Source organism: Polypterus senegalus, chromosome 9, assembly GCF_016835505.1.
Source record: "Polypterus senegalus isolate Bchr_013 chromosome 9, ASM1683550v1, whole genome shotgun sequence".
Lineage (NCBI taxonomy): Eukaryota > Metazoa > Chordata > Cladistia > Polypteriformes > Polypteridae > Polypterus > Polypterus senegalus.
The window spans coordinates 96,742,961-96,758,842 of NC_053162.1; the positions used below are offsets into that span (position 1 = coordinate 96,742,961).

The window sequence follows — 15,882 nt, forward strand, 5'->3', positions numbered from 1 at the left end:
ATCAGAAATTAAGACTAAATTTGCAGAAGCTGTGCCTACAGAGCCTCTGCTGGAAAGTAGAAATGGAGACAGCAGAAAAATCTAAGAAATGCAAAATGAGAGGAGAGAAATTGATTTTTCAGTAAAGAGCAGATTAGAGAACCATTGTACCAGAGAAATGTATTCATAGAATACACTGATCAGCCACAATATTAAAATCAACAGGTGAAGTGAATAACATTTTTTTTTTTTTTAAACAATGGTACCTGTTAAGGGGTGGGATATGTTAGGCAGAAACTGAACAATCAGTTCTTGAAGGTAATGTGTTGAAAGCAAGAAACATGGACAAGCATAAAGATATGTGACTCTTACAAGGGCCAAATTGTGATGGCTAGATGACTTGGTCAGAGCATATCCAATACACTAGGCCTTGTGGGGTGTTCCCAGTATGCTGTAGTTAGAACCTACCAAAACTGATCCAGCAACAAGGTCAATAGCATTCAGTGCTCACTGTTGCCACATTGATTAGTCCTATCCCACAGAAACATATCTACTGTATAACACTATACAAAAATTCCTATAGCACTGTTTTTGCTTAAAGGAATGCCTTGTTGTCTTGAAAAAGTAATACTGTGTAATATCCAGAACATATGGACACTCGGAGCACATATAAATCATGAACGGGAGGGCTGATTTTTTTTTTTTTGTCTTTTTTTTTCTTTTGCTGTTGTACCATGCTCCAATGATACAGCACCCGATCGAATGTAAAATCACCACAGAGCACCAACCTCAGCTCCTTAAGGACAAGCTGACAGAGATGGGAGTAGATTCATACCTGGTGGCATGGATCATGAACTCTCTTACAGACAGACCTCAGTATGTGCGTCTCAGGAACTGCAGTTCTGACATTGTGGTCAGCACCACAGGAGCACCGTAGGGGACTGTGTTTTCTCCGGTCCTTTTCAGCCTATATACATTGGACTTCCAATACAGCTTGGAGTCCTGCCATGTGCAAAAGTTTGCTGATGACACTGCTAACGTGGGATGCATCAGGAGTGGGCAGGAGGAGGCGTATAAGAACCTAATCAAGGACTTTGTTAATAGGTGCAACTCAAACCACCTACAAATGAACACTAGAAAAACCAAGAAGCTGGCGGTTGATTTCAGGAGGCCCAGGCCCCTCATGGACCCCGTGATCATCAGAGGTGACTGTATGCAGAGAGTGCAGACCTATAAATACCTGGGAGTACAGCTGGATAATAAATTAGACTGGACTGCCAATACTGATGCTCTGTGCAAAAGAGGACAGAGCCGACTATATTTCCTTAAAGGGCTGGAATCCTTCAACATCTGCAATAAGATGATGCAGATGTTCTATCAGATGGTTGTGGTGAGCACCCTCTTCTACGCAGTGGCGTGCTGGGGAGGCAGCATAATGAAGAGGGACGCCTCACGCCTAGACAAACTGGTGAGGAAGTCAGGCTATATTGTAGGCATGGAGCTGGACAGTTTGACATCTGTGGCAGAGCTACGGGCGGTGAGCAGGCTCCTGTCAATCATGGAGAATCCACTGAACAGTATCATCTCCAGACAGATGAGCTGTTTCATCGACAGACTGCTGTCACTGTCCTGCTCCACTGACAGACAGAGGAGATCGTTCCTACCCCACAATATGTGACTCTTCAATTCCACCCTTTGTGGTAATAAACGTTAACATTATACAATGTTATTGACGGTTATACCTGCCTTACACTCTCCACCTTGCATTTTTTAAGTTGCACTGCATTTTTATCACTCTTTAATTAATATTGTTTTTATCAGTATGCTGCTGATGGAGCATGTGAATTTCCCCTTGGGGATTAATAAAGTATCTATCTCTATCATGTTAGATTACAAATACATTCCTTTAGTGATTGTTATTACAGTAAAATGGGAAAAAAAGAAATGGATGTCCACCTTTAAAAGTGCACCATTATGTACATACACCAGGAACTGTGATCGCCAACAATTTAATTGAAAAATAATGCTATATTAACTTTCCCTCACTCAGGACACCACTTATGTAACGCTTAACCAGAAACTTCCCCTGTGGACTGATAGACAAACCTTGCCACCAATCAGTGTTTTCCTTTAGTTTTGCCATGGTTCCTACACTTTCTGTACACTTTTACTTGTCATCACCCCGATGACTGTGAGCGCGTCATCTCTAATTTTGTGTGGTAGCACATTTAATTTTGAGCATCACCTTAAATATCACTTGCCCTTTGTGGACACTGTAGCTGATGAGAAATAAAACAGAGATTTCACACTTATGGTCAGAGACTTGATAATCTAAATCAGAGACTGAAGATCAAAATAAAATCAAAGCACTATCCACACTTATAGGGAAAAACTGGGAGGGTAAATAGATGGGAGGGTAAATAAATGCCCAGCACTCAATCCATCAATGAGATATCAAACATGCTGAAACTTCATATATACAAAACATCCAAGACGGTAAAAGAAAAGGTGAATAAATAAATTAATTCCCTCCGCCAAAAAGTATACTAGATATTTAATAGATATTTATAGAGGTATTATGTTAAATAACACTGATGAGCAAGAAATACAAGTATTAAAAAGACACAAATACAATCCAGGGCATTACCTCCACAAGCATACCTAGAAGCAGAAGCACCCGCCTGCAATGTATCATGGAACAAAGTACAAAACACCCACATTTTGTCAATTAAACATTACAACCAACACACATAATATTAGTATTAAACTGCCAAAGCTATGCCAAGAGATGTCTGTATTCTTTTGTTCTCAGCACTCATTCTGATAACACATCCCTACAGCCCCACTCCCAACTGCTACAGATACCCTAATTTAGCTTGAGTGAATGTAAAAATAAATAATTTCTTGGCTCACAGCATGTATTGTTTTATATATATCTTTTTGTTTTTATTTGAAATGTTAACATATGTTTTCAATAAAAACTCGAGGAATACATGGTTACGGACAGAAAAACTGCTTCAGTTTATGTTAGTGAAAAGAATAATAATGCATTTCAATCAGCTGAAAGAATTTAATATTCATAGTGGCTCTTTACTAAAATTTTGCACTTCTTCTGGAACCACGACCCGAGTTATGTTGTGACATAAGGAGCTTTCTCTGATTCAGCATAAAACCACTTCATAAAACCACTTATTCAAAATATTATAGCAAGTCAAAAGAATATTTTTAATATCTAGTAAATAAATAAAAAAAAAAAAGAGGTTTGAACAACAGTAAAGCCCGAGTTAACAACATATAATAATAACAATCGTAAACATCTAATAATAACATGAATATATACTTAAAATTCATATTATTCCTTCTGATTACCCATTTCAATTCAAAAGAAGAAATGTAGTTTCCTATAGAACTGAATTTTGCAATGATGATCAACAAAAGCCAAAGTCAGTCCGGAGAAAAATCAGGAACTGATCTATAGCAAAAATGTTTTACTCATGTGCAACTTGTATTAGCCCCTGGTTTAAAAAAAAAAATAGATAGATAGATAGATAGATACTATATATATATATATATACACACATACTAGCCAACCCGCTACGCCGCATAATCAGGACGCTTTTTAAATGATTTTTAAGCACAGAGGAAAAAATAAACATTTGAAAAATCTGTAATTTAATAAACCACCAAGAAAAGTAACATTGCAACAATGCACGCTATGAACCAACATACTGTACAATTGTCCGTGACTGAAAACCGTAGGAGCGCCGTCGCGCTTTCTCCTTCCAAAGCGAAGGACGGGGTTGAACGGTGCTCGTTCAGTACGCACTGCCCGCCCCCAACTCCCTACCTGAGTCGCTTTCGTCTGTGTACAGTCCACACACACCTGTGAGTCACGTTGAATGTTAATTTTCAAACACCGCCTCAGTCGGTTTCCACGTTGATTTTTCATTGTTCTTTGCAGTTCCGGCTGCTTTTTTTTTTTTAATATATAATCCACCAAGTCACCCGACCATGGGGGGCTTTACAAAGGGCAGGGACATAATCAGTGCGAGCGTATGACCCGCACATACTGGGAATTTCTCGTTTGTGGGGAACAATTGGAAGCCACGGTCTCCATCACGAATGGGGTTCAACGGCTTACCCACGCCAGGTAGACACACGTTGATCCATTCAGTGTAGCGCGTGCAGTACCGGACATACAAGTGCATCACAGACCTGTTAACGCTCAATCTCACGTGGCTGAAAGCCACTTGTCCCTCTAAGAATTTGGACGCCGACCGCTGTTGGGTCGTGTAACTATTTAGCAGGTGGGAGTCTCGCTCGTTTTTGGAAATAACCAGCCAAATCGCTCCACCAACTAAGAACTGCCATGCACCACCACCCACAGAATCAAGAAAGAGCTATCAATCTGTCAATCCTGTCCGTGTCCGGGTGAGGTTTCCTGTGTTGAGTCAAATGAAGCGAAAGGCTCCACACCTGGTGGTGCCCTTCCGTCAATTCCTTTAAGTTTCAGCTTTGTAACCATACTCCCCCCTGAACCCAAAGACTTTGGTTACCCGGTTGGCTGCCCGGCGGATCATGGGAATGACGCCGCCGGATCGCCTATTGCGGGGCCCGCATTGGTGAAGCAGGCGAGACGGTAATGAAACAGAGGCACAGGGCTTATTGGTTTTTAAAGACTGCTTCCTTCATTGGGTTTTAACCAATGCACGGAACGAACCTACACACAATCGTCCGTGCGGCGCTCAGGGTGGAACGGGAGGAGAGGAGAAGGACATCCACTCCGCTCCCTCCGTCATGCTAGTCTGCTGGTTTCTCGTTCAGTATACACTGCCTGCTCATGTGCCCACCTCCAACTCGTCACTCGAGTCTTTGTACAGTCCAGATGCACCTGTGACTCATATATTCTTTTCATTGCTCTGTGCGGCTGCCTTTCTAGATATAATCCACCTAGACACCCGACCACGGTTTGAGGGGAGTGTGTACAAAGTGCAGGAGCATCTAAGAAGACGCATGTTTGTCGCGGATGCGAATTGCTGTATGTAGCGTGTAAAACAGTTTGCTATGGTCACGCGGTCGTGCTTCATAACCGAAAACTCGTTTTTTAAAGACTGCTTACTTCATTGTGTTCTAACCTCAGTTGTAAAGGAATGTTTTAAGGATCCCATGGGATACCCTCAAACCGTTTTACACGCTGCATATGGCGATTCACCTCCGCGAGAAACATGCCTCTATGAACAGTCAGCGTGGGTCGGAGCTGCATGTTGCCTCTACGACAGACGAATATAAATGACTCAATTTTTTCCGTGTCATCGCGTCTGAGTTGGTGGGCGTGGCTCTGCGAGTTGTCGTCGTATCCAATGGTCTTGGAGTTGGTGGGCGTGGCTCCTTCCTGCGTGAGCCATAGGTGTCTCACTTGTCGGCGGCTTAGTGAATCTTTCCATGGTCATCTTGCCTTAGTCAATTATATATATATATATTTAAAACAAATACTGTATACAAAAAAGTACTTGGATACACAGTATTTCTGATACATTTGATTAACTGATGGCACTGTAAAATGTCTAAGAAAATTTCCTGGATGAAGCCTGCTAGTATTTATAAAATGTCAGACATCATTGCTGCACTAAATTCTGCAGAAGATACTGAATTTGCATGGAGTGATTTCTTCATTGGACTAGAAAGTTCACATTCAGATTTGCATTATCTATTAGACAAATCCACATTGTGGGGTTAAAAAAAAATATTTTGCAATACAAGCAGTATAGTATGAGGGGTTTTAGTAGAAGATAGACAAAATAAAAAGAGAGTGCACTGAGGAGTTACCAAATCAGGCATTCATCTGCAACCAGAGGTCTTGTGGTCTCCCATTAATTTCAGATTGCATATTTTACTTTTTTTCACATTCCACAGCTGCTCTTGATGGCCATACAAATTATAGAAAGGCCAGCAGAGTCACACTTGCAAGTGGAAAGTCACTATCACTTCCAACTGTTTTCAGGAATGTGTGGATTTCGACATATACTGTATTTTAACTGTCCATTGGGTGCTTCTTTCAAACATATTATGTTAAAGAAATATAAGCCTATTTGGACTTGTTTTTTTGATAACATGATGATACCCATAATGCGGTAGTGAAAATACACACATTTAACAATATAGAAAATTAAGTTAATACACTGCTCAGACATAAATCTACATTTAGCTGCTCACTAGACAGCTATAATCTACATGCACACGTAACTGAAAATTGTGGATTTCAAAAGATTAGTGACTGTCAGGTTTTAGTTGCACTTTATCACAAGATGCTATGCAAAAAACAGATTTTTGTTAAAAACATTAATTGTTAATATGCTTACTTTGTGACTGCAAAAGACTGAATAATCTTTTGTCACAAGATACATTTTCCTGTTTTGACAACAGCCTTTCTAATATAAGCACTTCTGTAAATCCTTCTTTACCAACCTGGAGTTCACGGACAACCCGCTTAATGAGGTAATTCCCAAGTTCTACACCTTGAAGTCCAACTTGGGTGGAAGAAATGGAGTAGAAGACAGCTGCTTTAATTTTATTTTCATCCTCTGTTAACTCCTGAGAAGTACGTCCTCCGAAAATTGTCTACCAAACAAACTGATTTTAGTAAGAACAACAATCCATATATAATTAATGCTTCATCAGCAGAGACACAATACAGAACATAAAAACATTAACAGAATGAATGGCTACTCTCCCTGCTTACACTACAGTGCAATAAAAGCATACATTATTTTGATATTAGTAATTTATCCAAGTAAAGTTAAATGTAAAGCAACCATATAAACATCAGGTCAAACTGTATATGAAGTAAAGTCCTCAGTGTTAATCCTGATACAGTAAGTTAAATGTTACATTTGTAGGTGACACCAAAAACAGAAGTAATACTGAGGAAGCAGGACAAATAATATAAAAGAATTACATAATCTTCAAAACTGGTGAGACATTAGGAAGGTTCAGTTTAGTGTAGTATGTCGTAATTCATGAAAGAAAAAGGAACATTAATTAGAAGTACAAGTTGAGTACCCTAAAGAATACTCTTTAAAGAATTTAGAAGATTATGTTCTCATCACCCAGGTAAAAGCAAATAAAATGGTAATTAAATTATTATGTTATATTGCAAAACTCTGCAATGTGCTAAGACGACTACAAATGAGCAGTTCTCATCACATCACAGAAAAGACATAGCAGCTCTTGAAGCTTGGACGAGAAATCTAAAAAGGATATTCCTGGATTAAAGAATTTACTCTGAAATCACTTAACATTTTGATCTAAACAGTGAATTTGGATGAAAATATCAGTTAAAATTAAGGAAAAGTGCATTCAAGACAGAATATAGAAAGCACTTCTTCACACAAAGGGTGTGGTGAACCTAGAATAAATAATTAAGTTACATAGTTGAAGCCCAGTCCGAACTGCTTTTAAAATGTCTCTGAATAATAAAACAGGGCAATTTTGCCATTAGCTAACAAATAAACTTGATTGACATATTGGTGTTCTTTAATTTGAAAAACTTCTTATGTTCTGCTTTGGAAAATTCTAAAATATGAGCAAACATTACAGAAAAATAATCAACTAGTTTCTAGAGCAAGCCATGTAGTGTATGTTCAAGGACTATTTAGATATAAGAGTTTTTAACTTTGCTTCTTTCTGTTTTAATATTAAGATAATCAATAGTTAGCTGAGGGTGACAATATACCAACAGAAAGGACTACAGAGTGAAACGGTCAAAAGAATATCAAAATAGGACACAACTGCTGCATCAGGAGGACTTATCAAAATATTTATAGTTCATGTAAAGCAGGTAATTTTGTAAAGGACACAATTCATTATCATCAACACCCTCTAGATTTTTTTTCTCCACAGTTCTGGGCATCCTTTGGGGTGTGACATGTTATTTTCATATCTTCAGACATCACTTTCAACATAATAAACCTCTTAAGCCAATCTCCTTCCACCTTTCTCTCCACAAGCCCAATTCAACTTCAGAATAACACCTATTCTCTATACAAGTTTCTGCCTTAACTAGGCATTCATTTTCTTCTGACTCCATGACAATCAACACATCCACTTGATGAATATAATCTCTGTCCTTTCTAACTTTGCTTTATGATCCACCTTCATCGACCACCTCTTCAAAACACCCACAATGCCCACCTGCTGTCCAGACTATCCTCCTCATGCAATGACATGACCACAGGTACTAACTATTTAGTCACATCTACCTTTCTCAACACCCATCTCACCACCTCTCATGGTACCGTTATAAACACCTTCACCTGATGCACAAATGTAGAATACATCTTCTTAATTTTAGCCTGATGATTTTCCTGCATTTGTCTAACAAAAAAAGACTTTATCTGTAGATGATGATTAAGATCTTTAATGGTGAGATTCCAACTGTAAAGAATACAAAAATTAAGGAATATTCTTATGGTTAGCAGACAGACTAGCATAATTATGTTATTAATACAACTGTATCAGTGAAACCCAAAACAGAGAAAATTAATCTTGTTAGATCATAATAGGCATAGAAAGGGTTTCCTTGGTATGTAATTGCCTGGTTAGAGCTGTAGTAAAAGGAATGATGAATTTATATCTTTTAGGGTGCTTTACATAGAACCCAGCCACAGAGGATGCACAAACCAGTGTGTTTCTTCGTGCTGGTCCGAAGCCGAGATAAATGGGGAGGGTTACATCAGGAAGGGCATCTGGTGTAAAATTTTGCCAGATCAATATGCGGACAATAGGGGATATGGGGTGGGGATTATTCTAAAGGAGCAGCATGTCAAGAGTGTTTTGGAGGTGAAAAGAGTGTCAGACAGAGTAATGATTATGAAGTTGGAAATTGAAGGTGTGATGATGAATGCTGTCAGTGCATATGCCCCGCAAGTTGGGTGTTCAATAAATGAGAAAGAAGATTTCAGGAGTGAGTTGGATAAGGTGATGGACATTGTACCAATGGGACAGAAAGTGGTGCCTGGAGCGGATTTCAATGGACATGTTGGTGAAGGGAACAAAGGAGATGAGGAGGTGGTGGGTAGGTATGGTGTCAAGGAAAGGAATGAAGAAGGACAAAGGATAGTGGATTTTGCAAAAAGGATGGGCATGACTGTGGTGAATATGTATTTTAAGAAGAGGGAGGAACATAGGGCAATGTACAAGAGTGGAGGAAGATGCACACAGGTAGATTATATCCTATGCAGAAGAGTCTGTGGAAGAGTCAATCTGAAGGAAATTAAAGACTGCAAAGTGGTGGGAGGGGAAAGTGTAGTTATGCACCATAGGACGGTGGTCTGCAGGATGATGTTGGAGATTAATAAGAAGAGGAGGGCAGAGCAAAGGATCAAATGGTGGAAGACAGCAAAGTTGAGTTTAGCGAGGAGGTAAGACAGGCACTTAGAGGTAGTGAAGAGTTGCCAGACAGCTGAGCAACTACAGCAGAAGTAGTAAGGGTGACAGTAAGAAGGGTGGTTGGCATGACATCTGGACAGAGGAAGGAGGAAAAGGAAACCTGGTGGTGGAATGGGAAAGTACAGGAGAGTATACAGAGGAAGAGGATGGCAAAGAAGAAGTGGGATAGTTATACAGATGCAGAAAGTAAACAAGAGTACAAGGAGATAAGGCGCAAGGTGAAGAGAGAGGTGGCGAAGGCTAAAGAAAAGGCATATGATGAGATGTATGAGAGGCTGGACACTAAGGAAGGAAAAAAAGACCTGTACCGATTGGCTAGACAGAGGGACCGAGCTGGGAAAGATGTGCAGCAGGTTAGGGTGATAAAGGATAAAGATGGAAACATATTCACAAGTGAGGAGGGTGTGTTGAGCAGATGGAAAGAGTACTTTGAGATGCTGATGAATGAAGAAAATGAGAGAGAGAGAGAAGGTTGGATGATGTGGAGATAGTGAATCAGGAAGTTCAACGGATTAGCAAGGAGGAAGTAAGGACAGTGATGAAAAGGATGAAGAATGGAAAACCTGTTGATTCAGATGATATATCTGTGGAAGCATGGAGGTGTTTAGGAGAGATGCCACTGGCGTTTTTAACCAGATTGTTTAATGGAATCTTGGAAAGCGAGAGGATGCCTGAGGAGTGGAGAAGTGTACTGGTACCAATTTTTAAGAATAAGGGGGATATGCAGAGCTGTAGTAACTATAGGGGGATAAAATTGACGAGCCACAGCATGAAGTTATGGGAAAGAGTAGCGGAAGCAAGGTTAAGAAGGGAGGTGATGATCAGTGAGCAGCAGTATGGTTTAATGCCAGGAAAGAGCACCACAGATGCAATTTGCTCTGAAGGTGTTGATGGAGAAGTATAGAGAAGGCAAGAAAGAGTTGCATTGCATCTTTGTGGACCTGGAGAAAGCATATGACAGGGTGCCTCAAGAGAAGCTGTTATTGTATGAGGAAGTCAGGAGTGGCAGAAAAGTATGTAAGAGTTGTACAGGATATGTATGAGGGGAGTGTGGCAGTGGTGAAAACTGCAGTCGAAGTGATGGATGCATTCATCGTGGAGGTGGGATTACATCAGGGATCGGCTCTGAGCTTTTTCTTATTTGCAATGGTGATGGACTGGTTGATAGATGAAATTAGACAGGAGTCCCCATGGACTATGAGGTTTGCTGATGACATTGTGATCTGTAGCAAGAGTAGGGAGCAGGTCGAGGAGACCCTAGAGAGTTGGAGGTTTGTTCTAGAGAGGAGAGGAATGAAGGTCAGTAAGAACAAGACAGAATATATGTGTGTGAATGAGAGGGAGGTCAAAGGAACGGTGAGGATGCAGGGAGTAGAGTTGGTGAAGGTGGATGAGTTTAAATACTTGGGATCAACAATTCAGAGTAACAGGGATTGTGGAAGAGAGGTGAAAAAGAGAGTGCAGGCAGGGAGGAATGGGTGGAAAAGAGTGTCAGGAGTGATTTGTGACAGACGAGTATAAGCAAGAGTGAAAGGGAAGGTCTACAGGATAGTAGTGAGACCAGCTATGTTATATGGGTTAGAAACGGTGACACTGACCAGAAAGCAGGAGACAGAGTTGGAGGTGGCAGAGTTAGAGATTTTAAGAATTGCACTAGGTGTTATGAGGATGGACATGATTAGAAATGAGTACATTAGAGGGTCAGCTCAAGTTGGATGGTTGGGAGACAAAGTCAGAGAGGCGAGATTTCTTTGGTTTGGATATATGCAGAGGAGAGAGGTATATTGGGAAAAGGATGTTAAGGGTAGAGCTGCCAGGCAAGACGAAAAGAGGAAGGCCTAGGAGAAGATTTATGGATGTGGTGAGAGAGGACATGCAGGTGGTGGATGTAACAGAGCAAGATGATCTGCTGTGACAACCCTTAAGAGTGGGAGCAGCCAAAAGAAGCAGAAGAAGAAGATGGGGGCTGTACACAGCTAAATAGCAAATCTAGATTTGGGAGTAGTTAAAGTCCATAAGATGTGCCAGAATGAGGAAAATTTTCAGCTAACTACATGAAAAAAATAGGAATGGTAAATTGTTTGTTTCTGGACTAGCTTGGCAATACCAACTCATTTATTTGTCTTTATTATTACTGTATTATTTCCATAAAATTCCCTTCCCATTGTTCCTGATGTAATCAATATTTTGCTCACATAAAGTACTAGTATGAAAGACTTTCTTACCTGAATATTGTCTGAGATCTCCTCTGTGAGAGCTACATGCAAAAACACTAAAGGTTCTCCTGGCATTGCCCCATTGGTGAAGGCATAACATCTTCTGTAAGGCCCTACTCTATGTTTAATGTCAGTCCAATTTCTTACTGGATGAACAGCCTCATATCTGTGGATGAATAAAAGTATTGAGAAAAATATTACCACTGAAAACATACTCAACATTTATCTGAAAAATAACACAGATGCAGTCAGGTCAGGTTGGTGTTTTGTCTTGGCTGAGTAATATATTACTCTACTTTCCCTTTTGTATTATTAATATGTAGCCTTTGTCAGAATACCTCAAATCTCACAGACTTACCACCATTTAAAGGTATTATAGCACAGAACTTCCCCCCCACCTTCCCTTCTACATTTATAACCTCAGGTAATTAGGTGTAATAAAAGCAGGAGTTAAGTTACACTTTAAACAATGTATTATTGATAATATTCATAAATAATAACAATATGAAAAGTACATTTGAATATTGGCAACCATACAACCTGATAAATGGTGATGTGTAGTTTCAGGCGGCACACAGACTTGTTAGTTACTTAAAATGTCTCTGGTTAAGGCATCATTTGTGGTCAGCTTTTTTCAGAACAGGCCACATGCCTGTCTCAATATAGCTGCCGAGCTGTGCTCTTCATTGTGTTGTCCTTTTCAGTTCATGATGTGTGATGGTCTTTCATCAGTTTAGTAAGAGAGAGAGCGAGGTAAAGAAAGCAAATTTATATGTTTTCTGTCTAACCCCTAGAGCCAATAGGGTGTTGTGGAACTTAAAGGCTTTTGAAACAAGACAGTTCCCAACAGCCATACTTCAGACCAATGGGGGAACAGAAAACCTTCACACCTGCCCTCTAAACCATGTGTTAAGGTAAAGCTTGGCAGTTAGGCAGCCTGGCTTTCCTGTCGTTGTTGACTGAGAGACTTCAGCAGAGAAAATTTAGCCAAACTGGTTTAAGGCACTTCCCCCAAACATGTCGTAAAATTACAAAGACTCAGGACAAAAGGGGGTAAACATGAATGCTTCTCACTAATGTAACACTAATAATACATTGCTTTGCCAAAGTTACAAATAAAGACACACAAAATATATATATAACAACTTGTATGCAAAATTTCACATCACAACAGTTGGGGAGCATACACCGGTACAGCACAAAGTCACACCCACCACACGATGAAACAGCTTGGGATCCAGGTTGGCAGCTCCCAAGGCAGACAAGCGGTCCAGTCCCATCCTCCACAAATGACCTTCTATTTGCCAGAGCCAGGTATTACGTGCATGTCCGTGGGTCGAGCCACTCGGGTCCTCAACAATGAGTGTCCTGTGAGCTGAATCACCATTGGGAAATTGTGCTAAATGCCCACTGTGCCATAACCAATGCTCCCTCACAATGTGGGTAATGTAGCCTCATTTGGGATACTGTGAGCAACCACTCATTCGGCACAAAGTCAAACCGGAAGTACCTAAGGATTCTCAGAAGAGAAACACACTACCAGTGTACAGGCCAGCCATGCCATTCAGTAACTTTGTGGGGAACTTGCAAAGTCTCAGGATGTCCCACAGGGCAGTTCGATAAACTCAGTCAAATGTCTAACAAAAACTGGGAGAGGCTGAAAAGAAACTCTGCCAATATTCGCATTTGCGCTTGATGATACCAATCAGTGCCAGGATGCAGTAGATGGCATACTTCTTAGATATAAAACCAGACTGCTCTGGTCGCTGGTAGGTGAGCAAGCGATCATAGATCCAATACGAGGAGGACCCTATCAGGGACCTTAACCAGCACCAAGAGCATGTTATCCCCCTGTAGCTGCCACAATCCAGACGATCACCCTTCCCTTTCCAGATAGGGATGACAAGTCCCATTCTCCAGTCAGTTGAGATAATGCCTAGCTCTCATAGGAGATGCCAGGAGGATAGTATTACCACCGTCCTGAAGAAGTTCACCTTGGATACCACACATCCTTGCAGCCTTCCCTTCCTTCAGAAGGTTCACCAATATGCAATATCAGTGAGAATGGGTGGTTCACAGCTAATTGGAGGATCAGCCTCAAGAACCATGGACCCAGAGATGTCCAGCATTTTAGCAGGAAGATCAGCTTTAAAACTAAAATCCCTGAAGCTTATGTTTTTTTTCATTGTCCCTGACCTCCATAAAATTTTCCTGACATATGCCAAGACGCTTGCAGTTATTATCACTGCACTAATAGCCTGCTTTTGTTTTGCAAATTTGTGATTTAGTAGAATGAAGCTTGCTACACCTCCCCATTCAGTCAGATGAAGGCATCACCCTGCTGAAATCCTCACAGCTGAAGTCTGTGTTGAAGTGTTAATCTGGCGATGCGTTTGTAAGGAATTAAATAGGCAATGAAATACCGTAATTTAAAATACATACATTGCATGTGTACCATGTCTATAATAATCTATGTAACTACAGTATGACAAAATAAATGCAAGGCAAGAAATCCTGAACACACAGCTAAATTAGAAAATGTTTTCATAAGTCATAGTAATAACAAAATAATTTTCAAGTTAAGTGATGTGTGAAACCCAAATGTCCAAGAAACACTTTCACAAAAGGTGTAACAAAAGTATTCTTTTACTCAAGAATAAAACTAAAGAAAAAGAAATTGTTCAATTGACATGTTGCTGAAGCCCAACTATCAGTCAGTGCAAAGTAAAAGGCATTTACATATTTGTATGTTTACATGTTTCATTGTCAACCATTTGTCACAATGGTAACTCTGCTCCCTCACAGATCCTTACAGATAGCGCAGTGGTTAAACTACCTCTTACCAATGGTGAGGTAATAGTTTCGAATCCAGCGTCATCTCTTTAGCACTTTGAGTAGTGAGCAGCAATTACAGCCTCAGGTCTTTTTGAATATGATGCCACAAGCTTGGCACACCTATCCTTGGCCAGTTTCGCCCATTCCTCTTTGCAGCACCTCACAAGCTCCATCAAGTTGGATGGGAAGCGTCGGTGCACAGCCATTTTAAGATCTCTCCAGAGATGTTCAATCGGATTCAAGTCTGGGCCACTCAAGGACATTCACAGAGTTGTCCTGAAGCCACCCCTTTGATATCTTGGCTGTGTGCTTAGGGTTGTTGTCCTGCTGAAAGATGAACCGTCGCCCCAGTCTGAGGTCAAGAGCACTCTGCAGCAGATTTTCATGCACGATGTCTCTGTACATTGCTGCAGTCATCTTTTTCTTTATCCTTACTAGTCTCCCAGTTCCTGCTGCTGAAAAGCATCCACACAGCATGATGCTGCCACCACCAAGGCTTCACTGTAGGGATGGTATTGGCCTGGAGATGAGTGGTGCCTGATTTCCTCCAAACGTGATGCCTGGCATTCACACCAAAGAGTTCAATCTTTGTCTAATCAGACCAGAGAATTTTGTTTCTCATGGTCTGAATGTCCTTCAGGTGCCTTTTGGCAAACTCCAGGCAGGCTGCCATGTGTCTTTTACTAAGGAGTGGCTTCCGTCTGGCCACTCAACCATACAGGCCTGATTGGTGGATTGCTGCAGAGATGGTTGTCCTTCTTGAAGGTTCTCCTCTCTCCACAGAGGACCTCTGGTGCTCTGACAGAGTGACCATAGGGTTCTTGGTGACCTCCCTGACTAAGGCCCTTCTCCCACGATGGCTCAGTTTAGATGGCTGGCCAGCCAGCTCTAGGAAGAGTCCAGGTGGTTTCGAACTTCTTCCACTTACGGATGATGGAGGCCACTGTGCTCATTGGGACATTCAAAACAGCAGAAATTTTTCTGTAACCTTCTTTTTGGTTTGTGCTCTGACATGAACTGTCAACTGTGGGACCTTATATAGAGAGGTGTGTGCCTTTCCAAATCATGTCCAATCAACTGAATTTAACACAGGTGGACTCCAATTAAGCTGCAGAAACATCTCAAGAATGATCAGGGGAAACAGGATGCACCTGAGCTCAATTTTGAGCTTCATGGCAAAGGTTATGAATACTTATGTACATGTTCTTTCTCAATTTTTTTATTTTTAATAAATTGGCAAAAATCTCAAGTAAACTTTTTTCACGTTGTCATTATGGGGTGTTGTGTGTAGAATTCTGAGGAAAAAAATGAATTTAATCCATTTTGGAATAAGGCTATAACATAACAAAATGTGGAAAAAGTGACGCGCTGTGAATACTTTCCGGATGCACTATATATATTATAT

The 15,882-nt window shown here is 40.6% G+C and overlaps 1 protein-coding gene across 1 annotated transcript in view; it reads right to left on the minus strand.

The window, feature by feature from the left end:
* mlycd (malonyl-CoA decarboxylase) overlaps nucleotides 1-15,882 on the minus strand; it is a 172,544-nt gene that overhangs the window by 107,077 nt on the left and 49,585 nt on the right. The window contains exons 3-4 of the mRNA XM_039763498.1: nucleotides 11,652-11,808; nucleotides 6,445-6,597 (exon numbers count right to left, since the gene is read on the minus strand). Coding sequence (XP_039619432.1) covers nucleotides 6,445-6,597; nucleotides 11,652-11,808 — 310 coding nt within the window. The remainder of the gene's footprint in view (nucleotides 1-6,444; nucleotides 6,598-11,651; nucleotides 11,809-15,882) is intronic.